This window comes from Terrapene carolina, unplaced genomic scaffold (assembly GCF_002925995.2).
Source record: "Terrapene carolina triunguis isolate 2854851 unplaced genomic scaffold, T_m_triunguis-2.0 Scaffold97, whole genome shotgun sequence".
Classification (NCBI taxonomy): domain Eukaryota; kingdom Metazoa; phylum Chordata; order Testudines; family Emydidae; genus Terrapene; species Terrapene triunguis.
Window position 1 is genome coordinate 10863852 of NW_020664448.1, and position 27873 is coordinate 10891724.

General features: G+C 42.6%; 1 protein-coding gene across 1 annotated transcript; it reads left to right on the forward strand.

The window, feature by feature from the left end:
- Positions 1 to 27100, forward strand: CCDC81 (coiled-coil domain containing 81). Its single transcript, XM_024212535.2, has 15 exons — positions 1 to 79; positions 1110 to 1171; positions 2270 to 2426; positions 4122 to 4378; positions 5703 to 5788; positions 7533 to 7660; positions 9181 to 9298; positions 13971 to 14094; positions 16397 to 16543; positions 18714 to 18821; positions 19424 to 19593; positions 21965 to 22043; positions 22986 to 23212; positions 23866 to 23991; positions 26959 to 27100. The coding sequence occupies exons 1-15, from the start codon at positions 1 to 3 to the stop codon at positions 27098 to 27100; spliced, it is 2010 nt and encodes a 669-aa protein (XP_024068303.2).
- Positions 27101 to 27873: the final 773 nt, after the last annotated feature.

Genomic DNA, 27873 nt, shown 5'->3' on the forward strand with positions numbered 1-27873 from the left:
ATGCTGGACAATATCCATGCTGCAATCCTCGAGTCTGGCAGGACCGTGTTCCCAACGCTCCCGAAGCTCACGGCGGACGGTAAGGCCTTCACGCCCCCCGGAGCCTGATTCGTGTGAATTTCATCGGGGAGACTCCTACCTACAACAGTGTTCTCCGGAGGGCCTTTGTGTGTCTGGTGCATGCCGGGATGCCCATCCATCCCGCCACTTGCCCTACAGCGCTATGTACAGTGCCTTAGGCACAGACATGGCAGCCAGGGTGTCTGGGTTCTAGTCCTGATTCTGCCACTGACTTTCTGCATGACCTTTGAACAAAAGTCACTTGCCAAAAGTCTGGGCCCCAGTTTCCCCATTTGTAAAATGGGAGAAATACTAGTCTCCTGGGAGGGAGATTTGCCCAACTTAACTCCTCTTAGTTAAAGTGTTTGGTGCTCTAGAAGAGTATAGTGTGTGTATCTATCCAAGGATAAAATACAGCTTAAACATAACATGGTGTGTGAAATATAGGAGAGTTGTCGGATCCTGTTATGCCTCTCAGTAGTCCAGTTCTCTCACAAGCATCTGCATGGAACTTCCATTGACAAATTTCCCTAGTGACTGGGTTTAAGGTTTGCTTTTGGAAGGAAGAGGGGTATTTGGTTTTTTAATGAAAGATTTAAGCTTCCTATAGTGCTTTGCTGTGCTGTAGTGACATTGCCAGAAATGACAGGTCTTAGTCCTGTTCTAAATTAAAAATCTAAACTTGTGAAAACTAGTTTTTAAACTCTGAACACCCGTCCACTTTTATGTGTCAGGCTGCAAGAACCCCTGGCCCAAATCATTTAGAATTTGTAGAAAAAATCTTTTCAACTCCAGACTCTTACTGAGGGTTTTAGAAGGGACTGAAGTGCAAATCAGGTTTAAAATGGAACTTAATTGAAAACTTAACTATGGAGCAAGTACCATTGCTCAGAAGTGAATGTATAAACTCTGCAGGGTGCTTGTGATTACACTGGGATCCTGCAGTCATATTAGTCAGAAAAGAAGAGTCCTATTTTCCATGGAGTGTGGTGAATTTGTGTGCTTGCCATCTGGAGATCATGACATATTGTGTTTCATTTGCATTTCAGAAGTCTTTAATATTTGGGCCAATGTGTCTGAATTTGTGGAACGGCAGCTCTCCATGAACAAGGTGGGACTCGCATCTTATTCCTCCTCTTGAACCCAAATGTTTCTAATGATTCTGATGTACGCCCATGCCACTAAAACCTGTTATGCACGCCTCCTCTTAAAGCAAGAGGCAGGCACAGGCAGAGCAAACCAAAGGTACATTGTAGTCCACAAATGTGCCACAGGCTTCTCTTACCTAGTTTACTGGGTTATTCAGCACAGTGTAGCATAGTAAAGTTAGATTAACCCCCGCCCCCATAGTTCTATATGTAAAGAAGCTTAACACTTTTTACGGAGGTGGGAATTTGAGTATGATATCCCTTTATGCCTGTTTTACATGCTAAGAACAGATTAAAAAACCCCATTGTGCTCATTTCTTTTGTTTTTAAAGGAGAAGTAACCCCCTTATTTTAAAAATTAGCCATCCACAAAATGGCAAATATATTAAGATTGATACCAAGCCAACAGGTTGCTCTGGGGATTCCAGAAAAATCTAGCAGTACCCTAACGCACATCTTTGGCTATTTCAATTCACTGTGTCTAACATGCATCCGAAGAAGTGGTTATTCACCCACGAAAGCTCATGCTCCTATACGTCTGTTAGTCTATAAGGTGCCACAGGACTCTTTGCTGCTTTTAAAGAAATATACGTTTCATAAGGTATTTAGATTGCTAAGTTAAGCACTTAGATCCTGCTCCTGCCAATCCTTGCTTGTAGGTGTAGTCCTTACTCAGGGGAATGTATTCCAACTATAGCCTCTGGTGCTACTTGTGTGGGTAGGAGGCTTACTCATTGGGGTGAGGATTTGCAGAGTCGAGCTCTTTGGGGCTTCTGTAGATTAGGGATATTTATTTTGCTGTTACTACATCAATGATTTTTTTTCAAATAGCGAAAGGGAGGGAGAGGAGAAAAATAGGAAATATTTGGTGCTTTCAGGAAGCTCTGAGAACTGCCCCATCCTGCTCTCCTGCACTGGAAAACATAAGGTGTGGATGGGATGTCAATCACCACCATCACAATGCTCTGGCATAGAATGACAAATTATGAATTGATTGTGATTATTTAGAAGCAAAAATGTTTCCCCTCCTTCCTGAATACTTATTATTGGTTATTTTTCAGGGTGTCCAAATACCAGGGCTTGGAACATTCTCTTTTTTAAGACAAAAATTAGATGTCGGCAACAATAAATTTATCCTTATTCAAAGACCTGTGTTTCTTCTGTCTGAGAAACTAGCCCAGATTCATGGACTCAAACTTGCCAAAATACACACTCCTGGTAAGAAGTTTGATTATGGCATTTGCCTTTCCTTGAAACATATTTGCCCTGTGCTATAAAATATCTGACAAGATTAATAGCTAAGGAACCAAATGTGATACATGTATAGAATTCCTTCATTGATAACAACTTAAGCTCTGTTGAAAAGACACCAAGAGGGAATTTCTTTACAAGACACCGTTGCTTTTATATTTATATCTTGTGTAAGGTTAGAATGTTTCTGTTTGAAATGTTCTTTTACCTTCTGACTGCATAATGCCACATCTGTGGCGCTTTTATGGTAGCTGCAATATATTCTAATAAAACTTTATTACCACTGAACTTCCATATGCATCTTGCACAAGACTTTAGCTCTGCAAATTCAAAGCTTTGTGCCAGGTTTTACACATGCACAACTCCAAGTCAAAAGTGGCCTGCAACAGCTTTTTTATTTTATTTTAGTGGCACACACCTTAATATAGTAATCAGCTGGAGACAGCTTAAAATAGACCCAAACAAACAATAGATTTTATGAAGCACATGTACAGCTGTACGCATTCTGAACAAAAGTAGTATCACATCAATACCACCATGTTTGCACAGACTGGGGAGCAATGGTATTGATTATGCCTCTTGTGCAGCACCATGGGGTTGTTTTAAAAAAAAAATCCTCTTTTGAGTTTGAGTCTCAGTCTGGTGCCCCCCGGTGAGAGAGCACTGGTACTGAAGGCAGAGAAATTGGCAGACAAATTGTTAGGGCACTGTACTGTCGAAGGTAACAGATCTAGGAACTGGCCAGCACAGTCTTTCTACCATTTTAGCTATATTGGTTTGAAACTGGTATCATTAAATCGATAATGAGTATGGATGCAGTTACACTGTTATCAAGGTGCCTTATATGGGTATGGCTTCTTATGGGAATAAGCTGCGTTTATACAGTAATGCTTATTCCCATCATAAGCTGTGCAGATATACGGTACCTTTATACCTGCATAAATAGTGTACACACTTGGGGTTGTACTATTTAACTATATCGGTTTAAAGAAAATTGCACTCTTAACTGGAACAGTTAATTTGGTACAAAAACTGAGCGTAGACCAGGCCTGATTCTCCTCTGCATTATGTTGGGCTTATGGGGATTTCAATAGTAATGCGGAGTTAATAGTTACACTGGTATGCAGCAAAGGGTGTAATGGAGTGCAGAATCAGGCCCCATATCTCTAAGATGAGTTGCAAAATGAAAGTTCTGATCACTTGTGGTTATCAAAGATCACTGTATTTAAGAATGGGGTCCTGGTTAAATTCTTACTCTGGTTTCATGTTCCATCCCCCTGCAATTTCAACTGCATACAGTATTCTTCACTTCCTGTCCTGAAATCCTGTGCTGTCTAGCTGCCATGTTTCATTTTTGTATTTTCGTATTGAGGAAGTCATCCCTGTATAGCTGGCATATCAGTTTGCTTTTAAAGAGCTTGGGGTCCTTCAGGATGACGAGCTATATGGAGTTGTAAGAAGGTTAGTAAAACGGATATGATAATAGTCTCATAAAGGTTTTGTGAGGCTTTATTCAAGGTTGTAAAGTGCTTTGCGCCTCTTACAGGAAGGTGCTACGTAAGTGCAAAATGTGACCCATTAATTCACAGCCTTGTTGCTGCTGTTATTTAGGAAGTCTGCTTGCTGTTTGAATTACTGGGTTCCCCTGATTGTTGATTTCAGGTGATATCCCAATTATTCAACTGAACTTCATCATGTTATCCCTGGAGGGTCCCTTTAACAGGGAGATAGTGGAAGGATGTATAAAAGAGACCCTGCTTTTTTTCTCACGATCCATCGCTATCAAACAGAATGTTGAATTCACTTTCAAGGGAATTGGAGTTCTCGTTATCCGGGACAACAAAGTGAAAATGAAATTTTACAAAGATTTCCTTCAAGCCATGGATGGCAGTGGCAATCTGGTGAAAGCTCTTTCCAATGTAAGTGTATCATTTTCCCAGGAGAACTTAAATTATTTTGAGTCAGTATCAGTCAATAATGCCTATTAGGTAGGTGGTGAGTCACTCTGTGCACACAGCCAGTCTTGTACTGTATTATTCTTACCTTGTCCTCCCATATTATTATAATTTATTTATTATTTGTTTTCTGGTAGTGCCTAGTGGCCTCCACTAAGTTCAGAGCCCTGTTGAGCTTGGTGCTGTGGATACACATAGTAAGAGACAGTCCCTGATCAGCAGTGCTTACAATCTCAACAGACAGGACAGCTCAAAGGAAACACAGTTATCCTTATTTTAAAGATGGGGAACTGAGGCACATACAAACTCAGGGTATGTCTACGCTATAATCGGAGATGCAATTGTCCATATGTAGACATACCCTAGCTAGCTCAGGTGAATAGCAGTGAATCCATGGTGGCACGCTATGAGTCTGCTAGGGGGTCTGAGTATGGACGCAGGTGGCTAGCCTGTGCTGCCATGATTTCACTGCTATTGGTACCTGAGCTTGCTAGATTAAAGCTAGTTTGGGTATGTCTACATGTGCTGCAATCACACCTCTGATTGTAGTGTAGACATGCCCTAAGTGACTTGCCCAAGGACACGCAAGAAGGCTGTGGCAGAGTCTGGAACAAAACCCTGATCTCCTGAGTCCCATCCAGTGTCTCTCTCCCAAGCCTATGTATTGCATCTTGTCATAATGCTCGCTGGGACAGGGACCGTCTCTTGACTACATGTTTGTTCAACCTTTAGCACAACAGGGCCCTGATCAGCACCTCTAGGTGCTACTGTTGTACAAATAATAATGAATAATAGTACTCTGGGCAAAGAAAAAGAAGGCCTGAGTTTGTGTCCTTCCTTGGTACGAGGACAGACATTTTAGTAGTGGGAAAGACTTGCTGCAACTTTGTGAATGAAACCTTAACTGAACTAATTGCAGTCTGTTCAAATCCATAATCTGCAGGAACTGTACAAACCAACCAACCAAGCAGTGCTTTAAAACCATGCTAGTAACATGTGTTAACCATGTACCTGTCTCCACTTGCTTCTCTACTGGAAAGTAAATAGCCTCTTTATTGAGTCTAATGATTCCTGACCACTCAGAAATCATGACAATATTATCATTCATTATCAGTGATTGGCTGGGACAGTTTCTATCAGTTACAATGAAGGGCAAATGTGAATGAAATAGGATTTTGTGACAGGATTTTGGAGTAGCAGCCTGTTGTTTTAGAAGTAGAAAGGGTTGCCTTGTTTGTTACCTGCTAGACAATGTCCTCCGAGTTATCTCAAATGTTTGTTGTTGTAGAGGCCCGGGACAGGCGATTCAGTTATTTCAGGCAGAGAAACTGCAATGTCTCAGTCCCGTGCCTGCAGTGTTGTCATGTTTCCAAGGTGAGTACTTTTGCTTCTTTACCAGTTCACTGACCAAGCTAGCATCTCCTATCTTACATTTGGGAGCCCTGAATCTGTTGTGTTAGGGCTTGTCTCCACATGGAATTATTACTCCAGAATACCTATTCAGGGTAGCTATTCCAGGATAACTCTGTGTGGGCACTCTTATTCTTTAAAAAAAGATTAAGCTAAATTGGAACAAGGCACTTTTATCCCAGGATCAGAGAGTCCACTCATGGAGTTATTTAGGAATAGTTGTTGCACTTTAACTTCACACTTTAACATAATCTGAATTAACTTCCAAGTGTAGACAAGGTTAGATAATGATTTTCATAATGCTGCACCTGCCTCATCTCTTTCTTTTGTGTAAGATTTCAAAAAGAGTTAAAATATGTACACTGTCTGATTTTTACATGAACAGCTTCCCTTAAATTATGGATCTGGCCTTAGACTTCCAAAAGTCATATGGTCATGTAATTTTACTGGTATTTGTGGCATTCAATTGAATGAATACCTACCACCAGTCTTCCTGGGTAGAAGATCCACAGTAAAAAGTGACAAGTCAAAAAGATATCTTGCTTCCCTCTTCAACAGCAATGGAATATGGTAATTCCCTTCCCTTCCTAACCTAACTGAGGTACACAACCTCCCAGGGAACCATTTGCTCCTTTCCCCCAGAGGAGGAGTTCCACCCTTTCTCCCCCTTTCCGCCCCCATGACACTGGTTCAGAACAGGAACTATCCATTCATGTAACAGTTATGGGCTTAAAATATGAAATGTTGTGAATCATCAGGGGTAAATTTTCACCATTAGAAAACAAGGACTTTCCAATAGTATAAATCATTTATTTCTAGTCCTAATACCTCATGATATGTTGAACTGTAAAATTACAGCACTGTCATGATATTTTAGGTAATTTTTAGAGGTTTTTAAAATATATTAGTTATATTTTTTCCTCTCTCTCCGAGTCCCATTTGGGTGGACTTTAGGTAACTGAAGGGCTGCTCCTGAGAGGTGCTGAGTACCCATTACCAAGTTGCTCAGTATGGGTAATGGTAATGGGTAATGGGTGCTGAGTACCCATTACCAAGTATTGCCACCTTTACTTCTGCACTGCAGCTGCGGGGGCCGCTGCCTTCGGGGCTGGGTGCCTGGCCAGCAGCTCCTGCTCTCCAACCACCCAGCTCTGAAGGCAGTGCAGAAGTAAGGGAGGCAATACCACAACCTATCTACAATAACCTTGCGACCTTCCTCCCCTCACAACCCCCGTTGGGTCAGGACCCCAGTTTGAGAAACGCTCGTCTCCCCCGTGAAAGCTGTATAATATAGGGTAAAAGTACACAAAAGACCAGATTTCATGGGGGAAGACCAGATTTCACAGTCCGTGGTGCGTTTTTCATGGCCTTGGATTTGGTAGGGCCCTAAACATAGAGCTTTGGTGTCCTTCGGTGTAAAAGGGGTTATAGAAACGTAAATGCTGAGAATAGTTAAGTAAATTGAATACTTTCTGCCTTACTTCATGACATAGATTGCCATAAAGAATAATTTTTGTTACTGTCCATTTTTATGTAAATCATTTTACATGCATAATCCTTAAGGCTGCTATATATTCCGCTTTTGAAAAGTACAATCTTTACAGTAGTGCTAAAGATACTTGTGTGACCAGGTTACTAATACAACACTGTGCCTTCTATTCTGGCATAGGTTCTACAAAAGAAACTGACGTCTTTTCCTTGTTTCCAGGATTGAGTTGAAGGAAACAGACAACAAAGCAGCCATGGAAACCATCATAGAAGAACGTGAAAAGTCCAACAAAGAAAAGGAGCTAATAGAAAAAGAGAGAGCTCATAGTAACAGTAGCAGTAAAAAAGGTAGGTTGTCAATTGAATATTGATACAGGTTCACTGTCATTCACTTGTTAGACAATAGGGGCCAGGTTTAAAATGTGCAGTTTGCACATCATCTGGGACACATTTAACAGTTTTAAGTATCCATCGTGGCAATGATCAGTCATGCTAACCACGAGGAAAGGAATCACAAAAGGGTCCAGCCTTTTCAATTCAAGAGGATATTTCCACTCAACTCTAATACCTAGATTGTATTGCAAAAGGCTCTCTGCAGTTTTATGAGTTTGGCTAGGCAAGAAGCATTGAAAGTTGAGAAAATCTATTAGCATTCCAATATGGTGTGTGCCTCGTACAAAATCACAGCTGGCTTTTCTTTGGAGAGAAAGCATCCTCCTGTGATGATCATTTGAAGGCTGCCAGCCTATGCCAGTACTGAATTCTATCTTTAAAGCTGGGAAGCAATTTTCATTCTAACCCTCACTTTCAAGTTGCTCATAAACGTCACAAAAATAATCCATTAGGGCTGTAAATTCTCATGCTTAGGGTTTATCTCCACAGGAAAGTTTTATCAGTATATTGATAAAAATAAACGAGTATAACTCCCTGTGTGGACACTTTTATTTTGGTATAACTACAGTATATTGGTTTACAGTCACACCTTAGCTTATACTGCTGTAACTCTCCTGTGTAGACAAGTCATGAGTCTCAGCCCAATGAGCCACATTCTGCATTGTGCTTTATCGATGGACAGGGAATGGAGTCTGAGTCTAGCTGGGCAATTTATGGATAAGTTAGGAAGAGACAAATAAATCAGAAGTTATTCAGAGAAAAGCCGCTAAAAATGCTTTAGCCCGGAGGGATTGATAGAAAGTGGCTGGCGTGCTTTGGAGGCTCTGAGCACCTGCAGCTCTCATTGAATTCAGCTGAAAATCAGTCCACTGCTGTATAGTTTTGCCAAATTAAGCAGGGCTGAGATAACCATCTTCAGTTATTTATTGTTTTGGGGCTATAACCAGGGCTTATGGGATGAAATTAAGCAGAGGAAAACTTAGACTAACTGAGCCAGATGCTGGAGCTACATCATTTTATACCGGCTGAGGCTCTGTCCCACTCTCATGGAAAATATTCCTGACACTGAGATCTATTAGGCTGTGCAACAGTCTCCCAGTGGCACTGGTAGCCCCATTCGTTGGAGCACAGGATAGTGTGGGGAATGATGCTGCACTATAGAAGTTAAGAGCTGGGAAAGGCCCATGATATGATTTTGTATCAGACAGGTATTAAAACCTGTAGGCGACTGAAACTCCTCCATAACTAATGTAGTTCAGTGGTAAAAGAATGGTTTTACGGCACTGGAATCAATGGGAGTACTCACAGAATAAGTGACTACTAAGGCTATCAGAATCTGTTCCCAAGGCATTTTTAAACCATGGAAATGCTGCAGCACATCTACTGTGTGTGTCTTGTGTGAGCTCCCATGCTGTCCTGGTCTAAGTTGTCACAGAGATGCTGTTCTTGGGATTTTCCTTGTTTCACAATTACAGAGAATCTTCCCATTAAGCGCCTTCTGTCTCGACAATCTATTGTTCCTGCCAAAGTGTCAGGGTTCAATCTGACTGATGAGCTGGAGAAGAACATCAAGCAAAAGAATGCCCCTGAAAGGTGAGACTCCCTGGGAGCTGTGGATAAGGGTAACTATAAGCTTTTCAGTGTCTCGATCTTGCACTTAAATGCAGCTACAATGTCTGTATTAATTGTGAAAAGGAAAAAAGAAAATTATTTATTAAACTAATGAGGAAGGGGGATCAAATTGTCAAAAGTGCCTAAATCCCATTTTCAAACATGACCTGGGGGCAGGTTTTCAAAGATATTTAGGCAACTAAAGATGCAGATAAGCGCCTAGTGGGATTTTCAAAAGCATCAAACAAGTTCCACCACTACCTTTTCCTGCTCCTCCAGTGGCTGTGTTTTGTGCGGGGCCTGATCGGTAGACATGCTCTAAAGTGGCCCCTGAGCGTGTCTACTGGATCAGGTCCTGCAGGTGAGACAGGCAGGGGAATGCCTAGTTTGTGAATCCCATTGGGACTTATGAGCGAGTCAAGTGATGAGCTGCTTGATGGTGTCAGGACACTGGCTGTGCACTGACAGAAATTTAGGCACCTAGTGGACTTACCAATGGAAACCTAGGTGCTTAGGGACCTTAGACTCCTACAGGGTTAGCCAGTAGCTGAGTGGGTTTTGAGGACCTACATTTTGGACTTAAATGCCTAAAGTGGCAGTTAGGCACCTAAGTCCCCCTTGTGAATCTCACCTTTAGGAGCCTAAGTTCCATTGGCTTTAAATGAGATGTAGGCTCCTAAGTCCCTGAGTTACTTTAGAAAAATGGCAAATAAGCTCCCAAGTCATTTAGGTGCTTTTGAAATTGTTACCTGAATCTGCTTGATGTGGCAGACTCAGGCTCTGAGTAAAGGCTTTCGAATGTGGCCAATATTTTGTATCTTTGTGTCCATTAGCAGTAATCCTCTGAAGTTGGCTAAGTAAATAGATTTAATTTGTGTTTATTCGAATGATTGTACAAACATGTCAAAATCTAAGCAATTTGGGGATGAATAGTATAAATGGGCATTTTCCGTATAATGTCCCTGGGATGCCAAGTTCCAGCTTATCCCTCGATCAGTGGATCAGTGTACCAGTTTATTTTCTTGAGATAAAAGTTAATTACCTAAGTAAACTAAGGTTAAAAATTCCCGTTGACTGAAGCTTTCTTTTATCATGCAACAGCCCTTTAAAAAACCCCAAGTCTACGGTAAGGGTGTGCTATTGGCTCATCTCACAGTGCCATTGGGTCATCTCACATTTTCTTGCTGCCTGGGAGGTATGGTACAGGTTTTTGTGAACGTCTGGTGTCTACTTCGTTTTTGTCTGACGCCATCTCCATTTTGTATCTGATAGTTTGGTAACTAAATGCAAACAGTTATTCAAGAGGTTCAGGATCCTCTTACTATTCACTGTGGAGTTGAGTGAACCTGATCCTCCTACTTGATGAGAACAGTTTGCAGAGTTTATAAACATTTAATGGAAGAGAGACTCAGAGTGCTCGTCTAATGGCTTCTAAATGTTTTCACTGCTTGTCTGAGCTTTGTTCGACACTATCAGTTGTTCCAGGAGGTCACTGAGACCCAATTCAGCCATGATTAAACATGTAGGAGCTCTTTGTTTTAATTTGACGGATACTGCTTTACAGAGCAAAGTGAAATTCAAACGTCTCATGCACCAAGGGGATAGAACAGTGCCCATCTCCATTGTTTCTCTGGGGTTTAATCAGTTAACCTAGAGGCTTTTTCTTTTGTACTAAAGCTTATTACTGTGATGGGCACAATAGAATGGCCAGAGATTGATAGGTAGATAGAGTTGCTTCTCTCACCACATTGCTTTCTCTTCATTTACAGCGTTCGCCACTAGCAATCTATCTATATTGATCTTAGGTACTTATATGGCCCCCATCACCATAGTGCCTCACAATCTGTAGTGTATTTAAATGTATGTACAATGCCTGGCGTAACTATCCCCCCAAATGCCTGACATTTAGATGACACTGTTAGTTAAATAGCGAGAGGGGGCCTGGATCTGAGACACCTTCAGCTTTAGGGAAGTTCAGACAAGATGAGAGTTGTTGTTCAGGATCGTCGTCTCCCCTTCTCTGTTCATTTGAATATAGTCAATGAAATAGGAGAAAACTGAATGCAAGTTTCCATTCCCTGCCTTATTTATTGGTCATTTAAAGATGTACATCACTGCTTTGCAACTGAACCATCTCTCTGCCTCTATGGCCCCTATCACCACAGCAGCTGAGCACCTCACAGACGCTATTGAATTTATTCTCGCCATGCACCTGTGAGGGGGCCACGTGCTGTTATCCCTGTTTTACAGTCACACAGGGAGTCTGCGTCAGAGCTAGGAACTGGGCCATTGGACCATTAACCATTGGATGATCCTCAATAGACGATGGATTGGACCCTAAATGATCTGTAGCACATTTTTTATTCAGCAACTATAAATGCAAGTGAATTCCTGCAGAGTTCTGTGTACTGCTTTTCTGTTTCTCCATGTGGTAATTTAGTTTACTGAAGACTTGTTTATCCCTGTATTTAGGTATTCCTTCCTGGGCACATTTGGCTAACTGCGGTTTTACTGTGTTTCTACTCCTAGAATTATTTCTGGGTCAGGCTGTGACGGTGTGCATGGTAAAGCATCATATGTGCACCCTGATGGCAAATTAGTTACCGGCTGTGACACAGGGTATGACCACACTGGCGCTAGAGGTTTATTTCCAGCTCAGGTAGACATATCTGCACTAGCTCTGATTGAGGTTGTGATGGGTTGGATCACAGAAACCCCCTTGGGAGCTGACAACTGATGTGCCAAGGCTACCTCTGCTCCTGTTTTCCCTGCCAGCTCAGGACTCCAGCACCCTCTCTTGCTGAGCCAGACACTCCCGTCTGCTCCAACAAAGACCCAGGGTCTGAATTACTTGCCCCAAAGCTGCAGGTTTACCTGAAAACAGCTCACAGAAGTGTGCTTGTCTTTAGGACTCAGATGCCCAACTCCCAATGGGGTCTAAACCCAAATGAATCCGTTTTACCCTGTATAAAGCTTATGCAGGGTAAACTCATAAATTGTTCGCCCTCTATAACACTGATAGAGAGATATGCACAGTTGTTTGCTCCCCCAGGTATTAATACATACTCTGAGTTAATTAATAAGTAAAAAGTGATTTTATTAAATAAAGAAAGTAGGATTTAAGTGGTTCCAAGTAGTAACAGACAGAACAAAGTAAGTCACCAAGCAAAATAAAATAAAATGCGCAAATCTATGTCTAATCGAACTAAATACAGATACTCTCACCCTTAGAGATGCTTCAGTAAGTTTTTTCCTCAGACTGGACACCTTCCAGGCCTGGGCACAATTCTTTCTCCTGGTACAGCTCTTGCTCCAGCTTAGGTGGTAGCTAGGGGATTCTTCATGATGGCTCTCCTCTCTCTCCCTTTGTTCTGTTCCCACCCCTTTATATATCTTTTGCATAAGGCGGGAACCCTTTGTCCCTTTGGGTTTCCACCCCCCCCCCACTGGAAAAGCACCAGGTTAAAGATGGATTCCAGTACAGGTGACATGATCACATGTCACTGCAAGACTTCATTACCCACTTGCCAGCACACACATATACAGGAAGACTCACAGGTAAACACAGCCATCTGCAGACAATGGTCCTGGTTAATGGGAGTCATCAAGATTCCAAACCACCATTAATGGCCCACACTTTGCATAATTACAATAGGCCCTCAGAGTTATATTTTATATTTCTAGTTTTAGATACAAGAGTGGTACATTTATACAAATAGGATGATCGCACTCAGCAGATTATAAGGTTTTTAATGATACCTTACAAGAGACCTTTTGCATGAAGCATATCCCAGTTACATTATATTCACTTATATTTTTATAAAACCATATAGACTGCAACGTCACAGAGGTAGCATGCTAAAAATAGAAGTGTAGCTGTGGCGGTGCTTGTGGCAGGACAGGCTAACTGCCCCAGTACGATCCTGTCTGAAACCCTACTCGGGGGGATAGCTGGTCCTGTGGCTTGTGTTGCTGCAGCTACCTTGCTATTTTAGCATGCTACCTCGGTCAGAGCTAGCGCAGGTATGTCAACTGAGCTGGGAATTACACCTCCTACTCCAGTATAACCATACATTGGAACAGTTTGTCGTTAAGCTCAGTTGAAGCTTATGGTCCTGATCTTATGGCTTTGAAGCCAATGCAAAGACTCCCCATATAAGCCCATGAGTTCAGAGGCCGATTAAGGCAAGGTCCAGGCCATGTAGCTGAGGAAGTGCAGGAGCCAATATTGCAGCTGTGAGCAACCAGGGGAGTAGCACACACTTGAGCACTGCTGAATGACTCCTGCTGCAGCAGGAACCAGACAGGGGCTAGCTCTCCAGTGCCCTGGGTGACAAGACCTAAGGGAAGAAAGGAGGGCAGCAGTTGAGAGCCCTGTGACTTGTGACTGGCTGTTTGGGAGCACCAATGAGGTTTTTTGTTTGTTCTTTTTACTAGAGGATGTAGCAACTATTTAGGGAATTTGGGCCCAGCTTAGTCTTCAGCCACCTCTTTATGTGTGGACACTATCCTCTGGTGTGCATTCATGAACATGTGTTTAGTGAACATGTGGTGAACCAAACTCCACTGCAAAACAGCCTTATGCCCAGTGTGTTGGTGTCTGTACACAGCACTTGTAATAAACTGATGCACATGTCCTGTTGTGTATTCCTAGTGCAACATCACCTGCTCCTCCGTGTTTCTCAAAGACAGAAACTGACTGCGGTCCCAACCTAATTCATGCTACCGGACCCAGAACCCCATCCCCTCTTTGTCAAGATCATGGTAGGGCTGGACAGGTACAATATATGGATCTTATGTACTTATTATGTCACTTTTTAATCATAGCAAAACGTGGTTACCTGGGGATTGATTTTAAAACTGTCCCTAATGGCTGTTCATTATAACATTCAATTACTGTTTTTATAGGCCATATTGGATCTTACTTAAAAGAAATGCATTTCATTATACATGTATGAGTAAATCTTGGCCAACACTGTATTTTGAAGAAACATATAGGAATCCATAATTTGAGACCTGGTTATTATGGAAATGTTAACCATAAGGCTCTTGATTCATTAGCGATTATGGGATGTAGAAAATAAATAGTTTCCCTTTTGTGCACAAGTGTTTTGCCAAAACAAGTGCTAAGGTTGCATATTTTGTCAATTATTTTTACACCTTGAGGTTTTCTGGGCGCTACTAAAGCAATGTGGGGACACTGCACTTTGATTTGAAAAGGGATTAGATATTTATGTGGATATCAAGAATATCCGGTGTTGTCATAATTAATGACAACAAAAATTTTGAAAGGGATATTAAACCTTGTGATTCAGGGTTTGAGCCAAACTCTAACTAAGAGAGACCAGGATGAGACCTGTGTGTGGAGCGGATTATCCCTCATCTGCCTACTTAGGGGCTCTTACACCTTCCTCTGAAGTATCTTTTAACAGTGAGGGTAATTAAAAATTGGAATAATTTACCAAGGGTTGTGGTGGCTTCTCCATCACTGGCAATTTTAAAATCAGGACTGGATGTTTATCTACAAGATCTGCTGTAGTTCAGACAGGAAGTATTTTGGGGATGTCCTATGGCTGGCCTGTGTTATGTAGAAGGTCAGACTAGATGATCACAGTGATCCCTTGTGGCTTTAGAATCTATGACTCTGGTGCTGGCCACTGTCAGAGACAGAATACAGGATTAGATGGTCCACTGTGGCTGTTCCTATGTTCAAACCATGAGTGCTGGCAACACTGATTGGGTCAGATCTTCTGAAAAACAGAAGTATAAAATTAGGCTCCTAAATCCATATTTAGGATCCATAAAATAAGATTTGTCAAAAGTTCTGAGCAGCAGCACCTCTGATTGAGGTTATGTCCTAGTAATGCTGGCATATTAATTGTTGAGATCAGTAGGAGCTGGTGGCTGCTCAGCAGTTTTGAAATCAGGCCACTGATTTAGGAGCTTAAATATGTATTTAGGAGCTTAACTTTAGACTTTTTTGTTTTGTTTTAAATCTTGGCCACTAGCTATTGGGTCCTATTTTTAACTAACCAACCAATGGAACACAGACAACAAATATACTAACAGCTGGGAAAATTTTCTGTTACTCTCACCTGCAATGTGCGCTGTAGAACCCTGCTCACTAATATATAGAAACTGTGCAGTTTGTGCATGTCTGACTATACGTAAAACCAGGCTCTTCTGTGATTTTGTTGCGTCCATGTTTGATTGCCAATCTGATCTAGAAAGATTCGACTTCCTGTTCTGGGTTGGAAATTATAAAGTCTAAAACGACATAGCTGATAAGGGTAGGTCTACACTTGGGGCAGTGAATAGAGCACAGACACTGTGCACTCAGCTAGCACAGGTATAAACAGCAGTGGAGACGGTGAGGTAAGGCTTAGGTGAGTAAAGACATGCCAGAACACTTACCTTACGTGGCTCTCTACACACCCAAGCCATGCCTCCCAGGTCTCTATTTTTAGTAGTGTAGTGTCCCATTGCCTTCCCACTGCTAGAGCTTTTCTCCATTGCAGTGAAAGACGCCAGCAGCAGGGAAAGGCTCTGGCAGAGGGAGGCAGCGAGAAAAGGTTCCACCACTGGGGAGCTGCCGGAGCCTTTTCCCACTGCCAGAGCCTTTCACTGCGGCGTGTAGCTACATGTACCCTGCACGTCACTGCAAGTGTAGCCATTGCCAAGCTTTAAGAGAGAGGCTGGGGGCTTGTTTTTTTTTTTTGTCAATTTCATGTACATCTCCGGCTGTTGGTCCCATGTAATCTTTTGCATGGACAGACTGTTCCAGATCTAGCTGTGCTAATACTTATCAGGGATGGGATTTTCAGAAGTGCATACAGATTTAGGAGCAAATTGAATTTCAAAATACATTTTTTGCCACTACACAGGAACCGTGCACCTAGCTGCCCTTAGTAAGGAGGAAATAATTCCCCCCTAGTATTTTTAATTAAAACACCACTTGTAAGAAGGTTGGATTTTTTGAAGACTTGTGGAAGTTCATTGTAGGTGGAGGGTGAATAGAGGGTGAAAAATTAAAAGAGAGGAAGGTAATGGGCATTCTTTTATATTTCTATGGGCCTCCAGGAAATGTGCTACCTGTGTATGCAGCGTGCTCAGAGGAACATCCCAGTGTACTTAAGCGAAGAGAGGCGGAGGAAAGAGCTGGATGATGACAGAATATTGGCGCAATACCAAACTATGAAAGACCAAGAGGCTCTTCATAGGCAGCAGGTATTCCAGGCATCTGAAGAAGTGGTTTTTTTACCCACAAAAGCTTATGCCCAAATAAATCTGTTAGTCTTTAAGGTGCCACCAGACTCCTTGTGGTTTTCATGCAATTTGAAACACTCAGAGAAACAAGATTCCTACCACCAGGGAGAGCTGAGTTTTGAATGTTTCAGAGAAGTAGGCAGGAAAGGTGTCTGTAGATCAGTGGTTCTCAACCTATTTGCCATTGTGGGCCACATATGCTGCTCTCTCTGTGATATGAAGGCCGCATACACACAATATATATATTACCTGTATGGCCCTGAGGCTGTCACATGGGCCACAGCTGTGTACTGATTGGGCTGCAAATGGCCTGTGGGTTGAGAACCACTGCTGTAGATGCTTGTCTATTTGCTATAATGAGAGAAAAATTCTAAATAAAAAATGGAGGGAATAAAGAGAGACCTGCTGCATCAAGGTCTTGGTCCAAAGCTAGCTGAAGTCAATGGAAAGAGCCCCACTGAAATCAGTAGGCTTTTGATCAGACCCTTAATTTAACTATCACATTGTTGCTTAGCAGAAATCTCTGCTTGTGCCCAGAGTTCTAAAGACTTACAGCAGAATTCTCTCTGCACGGCAGTTCTTTACATTCGCTGGTCTGGGAGTGAAATGTGACCAAGTGAAGAGGCCCCCCACAAAACTCTGTGCACCACTTCAGCCCCAGAGGTTGAGGGCTTAAATAGTGCAAAAGGCCCTATGCTAGGTCCTCGGCATTGGCAGGCATTTCAGTCACCATGTGCAGACCAAGTATTGCCATGCCAAGTATTCAGAACTCATGGGAATGGCTTAAAAACTATGATATTTTATAATAAAAATCAAAATGTAGCTGTTTTTGTTTGTTTGTTTGTTTTTGCCTCCTGGCTTTTGGGTCACATTTTCAAGCTTTTCGCTGCACCCATGATGGCTAGAAACTTTTTTTTTTTAAAGAAAAAGTGAGAGCTGAGATTCTCACCTAATCACATTATTTCATGAGCGGGAGCTTAAGAAAAAGAACAAATATCACAAGCCTGCCTATAAAATCACAAGAGTTGTTAACGCTGAGCTCTCAAAGAGACATAAAGTGATCCCATTCTCTGCAAATATACAGCAAAATATCAACGCACAAATCTGCTAGGTGGATTGGAGAAGAGACTTGTGCCCTTAGGGGCAGGGCCGGCTCCAGGCACTAGCCGACCAAGCATGTGCTTGGGGCAGCACCTTGTAAGGGGCGGCCAATCTTGGGGTGGCGGGGCAGCGCTCGGGTTTTTGTTTGTTTGTTTGTTTTGTTTCGGCAGGGCGGCGCTCGGGGGTATTTTTTTTTTTTGGTTCAGCGGGGCGGGGCTGGGGGGGGTTGTTTTTGGTTTGGCGGCGCGGCGCTTGGGTTTTTTGTTGTTGTTGTTTTTGGTTTGGCGGGGTGGCGCTGGGGGGGTTTGTTTTTGGTTCGGCGGGGCGGCGTTGGGTTTTTTTGTTTGTTTTGTTTTTGGTTCGGTGGGGCGGTGCTGGGGGCAGGGTTGTTACGGCGGGGCGTTTTTTTTTTTTTTTTTTTTGGGGGGGCAAAAAAGTTAGGGCCGGCCCTGCTTAGGGGAGGTTGTGTGGCCTAGTAAATAGGGCCCTAGTGGTCAGGAGACCTGAGTTCTGTTCCCAGCGCTGCCACTGACCTGCTGTGTAACCCTGGGTAAATCATTTAACCTCCGTGCCTCAGTTTCTCCACCTGTAAAAGGAAGATGATGATACTCCCTTTGTAAAGCCGTTTTAGGTCTATGGGATGAAAAGTGTTGTAGAGAGCTAAGTGGTATTATCATTATTCACTATAAATATATTAGTTTTAGAAGGTATTAAAATGTTATCAGTAATATTCTTATTTTATGTAAATCTAACCTTTTAATGGTACAGTAATAATATTAGGACCTAAACTATTAGGACTTGATCCAAAGTCCATTGATATCCATGGGAGTCTTTCCACTGAATTCAATGGGCTGGGGCTAAGGCCTTTAATGTACAGAATTATCTATTTCATTATAAAAGGAAGAACTTTAAACTGCACGTCCAGAGAATAGACATGTCATGACTGGAGGATTTCCTGGCTGTGCAGTGACATTACTTTTGTTCACACCGTCATTTAAAATGCCTCTCTTTTCTTTTCCTCCCACGATAGATGAAATTCTTGGCGAACAGAGAACAGAACCAAAAAAACGCTGCCTTTAACCTGGGGGTGGCTGAAGCAATGAGAAACCACAAGAATGAAAAATCCACAGAATTTTATGTAAGAGCTTTTGTTTTGTTTTGTTTTTTAAGAAGAATAGTCCCATCCTGGTAACTTTTCTGCCCAAGCTGTGTATTGACTTTCCATTAGCATATATAACATGGAAAGAAACATCAGAAACTGGGTCACCCAAAGCATTAATAGACAAACCCTTTCAGTGTGAGAGCTTTCAGCAAGGGAGACTATTAATGCATTAACAGTGATGCTCAGATTTTGTCATCATTTAGTCTGACCTGCCTAACACAGCCACAGGACGTCACCAGTAATTCCTCTAATGGAAGGAATTATTCTTCCCTGCGATGTAAGTGAACATTATCTAGCACAGTGTAACTAGAGCACAGTAATAACAATAGTGATAGTGGTGGGGCTACTTGGGGGCATTAGTGAGACCTTGGTCAACATTTTGCCACCAATCCAAGGGGAATTTTGGGGTGATTCCCCTGGTTCTGATGGGATTGTCTCCTTTCCGGATACTCCAAATGCATCTCTGCCTGAAATGATTCCGCAATGTTCGTATTTAAGGAAATGATGCCATGTTTTCATGGTATTGTCTTCTATCTTGTTTCTCCCATCAGATATGAAACATGTTTCTTTCCTTGCAGAAATCATTTGTTTTTGTTAAACGGCCACCCAGCCCTCCCCCCTACATCAAGCAAGAGGAGTATTCACAAGACTTGATGAAGCAAATGGAGGAGAAGAAGGAGAAGGAAGCAAAACTAAAGCAGGACAAAGAGCTGATGGATCGGCTGGAACAAGTGCAGCTTGCAGAAGAGTGAGTCTGCCTGTTGTCTCTGCCTAGGGTAGGAGCTGGATGTGGTGCTGGTGGGAGTGGGTCCGTTCTACACGTCTCTTGCCCTTGGCACTAGAGTTAGGACCCAAAGGCAATGGTAGTAAAGCCAGTCTTGTTTAGAGCTGAGTGAAAAATTGATATTTTGGTTCTGTTGCCAAACCACTTAGTGTCAAACTGAAACTGAATTTTTCATTTTTTCTCGCCAAAACAAAAAACAAAAAAAGTTGTGTTCGGGCTGAAATGGAATGTTTCGAATGTCGATTTGAAATGACATTTGGAAATGGACCATTCCAACATTTCAGATTTTTCTTTTCCATTTTTTTCTCCAGCTGAAACTGTTCACTGAATTCGACCTGAATTTCATGAATAGCTTTGGTGCCCTGAAAAAGGCATGTGTCAATGAAAGAAGTATATGCATGAAAAATGTTACCTACCCCTTGTCCTGTTCTGTTTTGAATGCTGGATTGGAACCCCCTTGAGAGTGTGATCAGAAATATGATTTTAAAATATTTCTATTGTGTCTCTATCCAGTCTAACCTATCGAATCATTCCACACACCTACTGGTGTCTAAGCACCTGATGTTACAGGTCAGTTCTACAGTACAGGTCAAAGAGATACATATTGAAATACAACAACAAACCATCCCATAAATATCCTTAAAAATCTACATTCACCAGTTCACTCCTATACAGTTAGTATGGGGAATGAGGGGAAGCCTTATATGAAATGGCACAAAGATCAGGATTGTTGAGTTCAGAGTGACTTGGATTACTCTTGTATGGTAGAAAAGGGTCTTCTTGGGGGTAAGGACTGTTTTTATGTGTCTTATTCAGTGTCATTGCTAAGGTAGAAGAAAGTAATATTAGGCTCACAAATAAACATAAGGATCCAGATTCTGTTTATGCTTATGCTGATGTAAATCCATTGAAGTCAATGGAGACACTTTTGGTTTTACACTAATGTAACTGAAATCAGAATCTGGTTCAGAGAGTAGTAAAGATGGAGATTTAACAACGTTTGTGTGCTGTGAGTGTAATGCAATATCCCTACAAGCAATTTAGGCAGAATTTATGAGCATGGGTGTGGAGAGAGACGCTAATAACGTGGCACTAGCTTCCATGTTGATTTGAGCCAAAGGTTTTTGTAGCCAGAGCTAAAATTCAAGCTGAACCACTGTATGGGATTTGAAAAGAAAAATACGTGAAATGGTGAACGAGGACATTGTAACCATGAGGAATCAACTCTGGTTTAGTGTGTCTGCCCTGCATCTCATTTACAAGCAGGCACTCTGAACCAATCAGGGCAATGGGTAGCAGCCATTTCATTCCGTTATAGAATTACTCCAATCAGCGTTCTCTACAATAAAATGTTATCGCCTCACCTTCCTATTCTATATAGCGTTCACTTCTATGTAGATTCTTATTGCCATAGTATCAGAGCACCTTCCAGTCGTGTATTAAGTGATATGATTATATGTGCAGTGTAACTTCTTGATTTGGTCTGGGTTCAGTTTTGGGTTGTGTGTTGTTTACCTACATGCTACTGTGTTTGTGTTAGAGAAGGCAGGTGGAAGAAGTGCTCCTTGCATTTGGAGTGGAAGGTAGGGGGAGGTTTGTGATGGTTCTTGGTTCCTAGGGGAGTTCATCCCATGGTCTCGGACTGGCCCTGAGAATCCTCTGTCTCCTACACAGATGAATTTTACTCTTATGGTAGGAAATTCTAGAGGTTCAGACACTTGTGAACTGTTTTTTTTTCCTCTTCAAACACAAGGACAATGATTTAACAAACTAGCTGGCTAGGGTTCACTGTATGCATATCATTGCCCCCTGCCAGATGGAATCAGATCATTTATGTTGTGTGTCATAGGCCCTATACTGCTAATAGCCAATGGAGGCTTCCTTTGGATCAGATTGTAGGGGCTGACTGTGTTTTTGGAGCACGAGGAGGTCTCAGTTCAATTCCTGCTGAATTTAGGAAATTCCAAGCTACCAAAGTATGCAGCAGCATAGTGACAATCCTAATAATCTGACGTGGCCAGTGATTTGTTGCTATATTATCGCATGTAAGCCAGGGTGATGCACACAGCTCAAGCTCAGTGTCATAAGTTGTCTTACTCTATCATGGAAGTCATCATTATTAATAATTATTGTTATAATAATTTTTGAGGGAGCAGAGCCATCTTGGTAAGAGAGAGAAACATGGGCTATAACCGGTAGCTAAGTGTTATGGACTCAGATGTACTATTGGCAGATCTGTATTTCACAGGGCATGCCTGGATGAATCCTGCACACTTATTTCTTGGAATATCATCTGAGTAAAACTCTTGTGACTCTTTTGTATTTTTATTTCTAGGCTAGCTGCCCAAAGAGCTAAATACCTGAAGGGCAAGATGGAAGAAATGCAGTGCTATAAGAGGGCCTTGGATACACAGGTAAAAACTTGTGATTAATAATTATGTGTTCCTCACCAGGCCAGGTCACTGACCTGATAGTGACAAAGTTTTTAAAACGAAAAAATAATCCTGTGTTTAATAACTTTCCTACCTATTATGTGGCTAAGTGATGTGTCTTTAAAAACTGGAATGTTTCTCAGAAAGTTGTGGAGAAGGGTGGAAATATACCATATCTGAAGTGACATATTAAAAAACTCTATAATGATCTAAGCCATAATAAGATCTTCCGAAGTTTTAAGAATGATCACTATAGCCAGTATTTTGAAGCTGTTAAGATGGTGAGTCTATTTAACACCTAAAATGAGGCGCAGTTTACAATGTTTCTATTGCTGGCTGAGAAATAGCCCGTCCCCCCTCAAACTAGTTATCTAGAGGTATCTGTTTGGATTGAGTAGAGCTATACAAAGTCATCATGGAATTTTTTGAGAAATTTTGAATGAAATTGCCACTAGATTCCAAGAGCTTAGGTAGCATTCAGTCCCTGCCCTGAAAATCTTTCAGACTAAATGGACAAAACACACAAAGGGCAGGAGGGGAAACAGAGTCACAGAGAGGTGAAGGGATTTGCCCAAGGTCACAGAACAGGTCAGTGGCATAGCTGGGAATAGAACCTAGGGTGTTCTGATTCCCAATCCAGTGTCTTATCCACTACATCATGCTGCCTCCTCTATAAGGTGGTATTTAAAAAGGAAAAATATGGACTTGAATATCAATAAAAAATGCTTCCTGATTGAACTATAAAATAATCAAGGGAAGTGGTAGAATCCTCATTGGGTGTGGCATTTAAATCCAGAATTGAGAAAGTGGATTAGCTGATTTAATAGGTCTTTTCCCATCCCTAGCTTCTGTCATTCAAAGTTTTCAGAGCCATGCATGAGGTTAGTTCCATCATGGTAAAATCTTCATATCAACCTAATACAGATAAAGTTGAAGCCGATACAGTTGCCCGTCTGTGAGCCTGACTCAGCAGATCTCATCTTTGGGAAGAGTGATATGACCAATGAGAAGCTTGCGGAAAAAAGGCAGCGAGCCCAGGAGTTCTACAAGCACCAGCTGCACGCCACAGCCCAGCGGAAGAGGACAGCTATCCTCAATCAGCTGGTGGAGCAGAGGAGAGAAGCTGACATGCTGCAGAGAGCCAAGAGAGAGTAAGCCTGCAGCCCAGTCCAGTACACCATTTCCAATGAAGCCTTGAGAAAATTCAACAGCAGTAATGAAATTGCCTCACAGGGCTCTGGGGTAGGGCAAGAGGGTGCATTTTCTCCTCTTTAAGGCCCCAGTCTAGCAAAGCATTTAGGCACAGGCTTAAAGTTAAGCATATGTGTAGTCCTACTGTCTCCAGTGAGAACTATTCACATGCTTAAAATTAAGCCTGTGCTTAAGTGCTTTGCTGGATCAGGTCTAAGTGGAGAGACTTGGAGCCTTCTGCTGGGATTAACTCAGTCAGAGCTGAACTTTGTGGATTGGGCCCATTTCTGGCTGAACATTTCAGACAAGCGCCTGAATTTGTAGTTAATCTTCTCAGCTGAGCTGGTGGCCTTCATAGGCTCTGCCAAGAGCAGCCAGATCTGCCCAAGGCTGTGTGGGGTTTCTAAGCACCACAGGGTTTCTGGCTCAGGTAGTGCTCTCGGCCCACATGAAAGTCATTAACTTTGTCACAGCCTCCAGCAGCTCTGTGGCACCCTGCCCACCACCCTGGGGGCTGTGGTTAAAGAAACCCAGGGACAAACTGAGAAAGTGGGGGAGTGGGAGGTAGATTCATCCATGAATCATAGGAGAGACATTTTTAATAATGTTTCAGGTGGATTGCAGACAGAGGAGCGCAGTTTGAGAAAATATTCCAGATGAATTTAGCAGTGCAGGACGACTGGCAAAAAAGCGCTGGAATGAAAAGGCTGAGGGAAGTTGAAGAGAAGCTATTTGAGCGGTAAGATTCCCAAACACTGAGGGGATTTCCCCTTTCTTGTCTTCCTTTTTCCCCATTTTTGCCACGTTGCTACAGTGCCCATCTTTTCGCCAGTCATACCCACTGCAGTGCTTTGCCTTCAGTGCATGGGGAAGTGGCAACCCCCTAACTGATCTCAGTACTGCTTTATGCTTGAATGCGTTAGAAGCAAAACCATATTAACGCAGTACAGGCCTTTGTCCCACTGTAGTAGCTGGACCATGTAAGAAGTTTGAGTCCACCATGATCTCCAAGCTAATGGATGTAAGGACCAGATTTCTAAAGGTATTCAGGTGCCTAGAGATACAAATAGGCACCTAGTCATAGAGTTTAAGGCCGGGGGGGGGGTCACTAAATCATCTAGTTGGACCTCCTGTTTATCACAGGCCACCAACACCAGAAGCTGGGTATGGGTGACAGGAGAGATAACTTGATGATTACCTGTTCTGTTCATTCCCTCTGGGGCACCTGGCATTGGCCACTGTCAGAAGACAGGATACTGGGCTAGATGGACCTTTGGTCTGACCCAATATGGCCGTTCTTATGTTCTTATGTAACACCACCCTGCACCTGCACACTACACCCAGCAACCAAAATCAGACCAAAGTATCACAGCCCACAGGAGACTAAACTGTTATGTGGCCATAGGCAGAGAACAGGAGGGGCCCTAGGCCCCCGCAATGGCAGGGACTTGATTAAGTGAGATATACCCAGTTAATCCTGGCAAGTGACCTGTGCCCCACACTGCAGAGGAAGGCAAAACTCCCCACCCCCCACCCAAAGTCACTGCCAGTCGGACTTGGGGCAAGAAAACGTTTGCATGTATACTCAGCTTGAACAGAATCACGGGATTAGCATTCTTCACTTCCAGGATTTTTATTGCGGATTTGTACTGACATTTTATACTGTCTGTTTTCTGTTTGGGTGGATGGCAAGAAAGCAGGAGACGACAGTTAGTGGAAGGCTAGCCAAAAGAATCGAGTTTTAAAGTGCAATTCTTTCCTATACAAGTGGCTCCATATATACTGTTTCTCACTGATTTATGGATCACACTTGCTCAAGTAAAAAGATGTTATTTCAAACGGGCAGCCCTGGAAACTCACTGAGGGCTCTGACAATCAAGCTGGGACTTTTCCATCCTGTGCATCATCACCAAGGCTCTGCAGGTCAAATTATGGCCTAAAACAGTGGTTCTCAACCTTTCCAGACTACTGTACTCCTTTCAGGAGTCTGATTTGTCTTACCCCCAAGTTACACCTCACTTAAAAACGACTCGCTACAAAATCTGACATAAAAATACATACGGCATACTATTAATGAAAAATGGCTTACTTTCTCATTATATAATTATAAAATAAATCAATTGGAATATAAATATTGTACTTGCATTTCAGGGTATAGTATATAGAGCAGTATAGCAAGTAATTGTCTGTATGAAATTTTAGTTTAGTACTGACTTTGCTAGTGCTTTTTATGTAGTCTATTGTAAAACTAGGCAAATATCTAGAAGAGTTGATGTATCCCCTGGAAGACCTCTGTGTACCCCCAGGGATATGCATACCTCTGGTTGAGAACCACATGCCTAAAATACATGTCAGCTTATGCCCTCAATGTTACCTGTGTTAAACTTATTGTCTTCAGGTTACTCCTTCAGTAACATCTGTCCAAGCCTGCTTAAGGTTAAAATCCTAGTGGGATATCTAGGCACTTTGATATACATAGGTTCCCTTCCTATCTTCTCACCTGTCTACTCTGGTTTTCCAGAGGTGGGACTCTTTGCTGCATAAAATGCCAAACAAGGTGGATTTAAAAAGATTTCTGAAAAATGAATAATAGTGTAAAGAGCCTAATAACCGGCATATCTAGGCACTTCAAATTGTGTTTTAGTGCTCCATTACCACAGCCCAGGTGGAATGTCTTAATGCCAAGTTATAAAGCACTTAGCATCACATAGCCAGTCAGATCTCTGACATGGCTGGATATGTCAGAAGGGGGGAGGAATAGCTCAGTGGTTTGAGCATTGGCCTGCTAAATCCAGCGTTGTGAGTTCACCCCTTGAGGGGGTCACTTAGGGATCTGGGGCAAAATTAGTACTTGGTCCTGCTAGTGAAGGCAGGGGGCTGGACTCAATAACCTTTCAGGGTCCCTTCCAGTTCTATGAGATAGGTATATCTCCATATATAATAACTGCTAGCCTTCTAATGCAGTACAGAGAGGGTGATACCTCCTGCTGTGTGGCTAGTGCGTAGAGGGATCCCTTTGTTTACCAGGTCTGTTTTAAGGACTCGCTGACAGGAGCCAGCAATCTTCATTTGAAAAAGACCAACAAAAACTAAGTACATTAGGTGTTTTGTTATTTGCCATAGATGATGTATAGATGGCCTTAGAGGTGCCTTTGAGTTAGTGGGTCTTCTGTGGCCACCTCTTATGGGCCAGAACCACTCTGCTCTGCCTTGTGCGTTGGGAGCCTTGTATCAGAACAGCTGATCAGACACCGCTCACACACAGAGGGGCACCTCTAGAGCACCCTATACACTGGTAATATAAGACAGAGGTGGATTGCGTCTAAAGGGCTCTCTAGATTTACCAACAGGAGGGCTCCAAAGTCCAGCTTAGTCTGGCCTTTCTCGCATGCCACCTCCGAAGCAACCAGACTGGCAGCAGTCAGCTGTGTACTGCATTGATGCCTTCTGCACTGGCTTACTTCCGTTGAAGGGCCCAGATCCTGCCTTTCTCAGCCCCTATATGGATAGCTGCAAACTTTACCCTCCAATTGTATTGTACAGGAGGGCTCTGTGTGATCCGTGACCCAGACACAAAGCCAGTTCTAACTCTGGCATTAGCAGGTATAATTCCCATTGACTGCAGTGGGGATGAGGCTGAATTGGTGCAGCTGATTTCTGTTTTCCCTTAGTCAATAACATTTAACACATTTCTCTTTACCTTTAGTGCCGGGGACAAGCTCATGCTACTTGATCAGTGCGAGAGGTACCGACGCTGTTTCCAGTGTAAGAGGCGCACGACCAACTGCGGGGAATCCAATGTGTGGTCAGAGTCTAGATACATTCCAGGATCCCGGTTAATGGTTTGAAGCAAGTTTTCACCCTATTTTTGTTTTCTTCGTGCGGATTTCCCCCCCCCGAATGTGGTGAGCTATGTCTCACAGCTCAATGAAAATTGCTCTAAAGATTGTTGCTTTTGGACTTAGGTTTTTATGAGAATTATGTTGAATTAAACAAAGTTCCAAAGGAGTAATTTCCTTGCTTTGGTACCAGATCTGTAGGTTAGCTGAACTGATGGTAAGATCTGGAGGGGCAGAAAGAAGACAGCGTGGGGAGCAGGAGATTGTTACCCTGTCAAGTTGGCATTGAGTGATTAGCAATTGCTACTCCTCTGATCACCATTTAGTGCCCTGTAGGAAAGGAGTTGGTGTCTTTGGTCCAGTATCTAGGGGACAGCTACCACTATTTAACACCCTTCTTAGCAATCTCAGCAGAGATGAAGAACTGAATCAGCATGGAGACTGACCTAATCTCACACCAAGTGGTTGTACCTCCTGATCCGAGGGCAGGCCTTGAAGGTAAGGCAGCTTGCACTGCCACTGTCCATGGCGTCGTCTATTTGGCTGTCCACAATTTCACTCACCAGGGCTGTCATATAGACTGGTGCTCTTCAAGCCATTCAATTCACCTAATCATTGACCGTTGATGCCAGTAAACATTAATCTCTGCTGTGGAGTCTGATAGCAAGAGGCATTCTGAAAGGAAGTTCTGTTACAGATCCTGCCTGCTATCCCACAAATATAGGGGGTACTAAGTGGAATAAGTATTTCCAGATGAAGTCCTTCACCCCTTCTATGTGCTA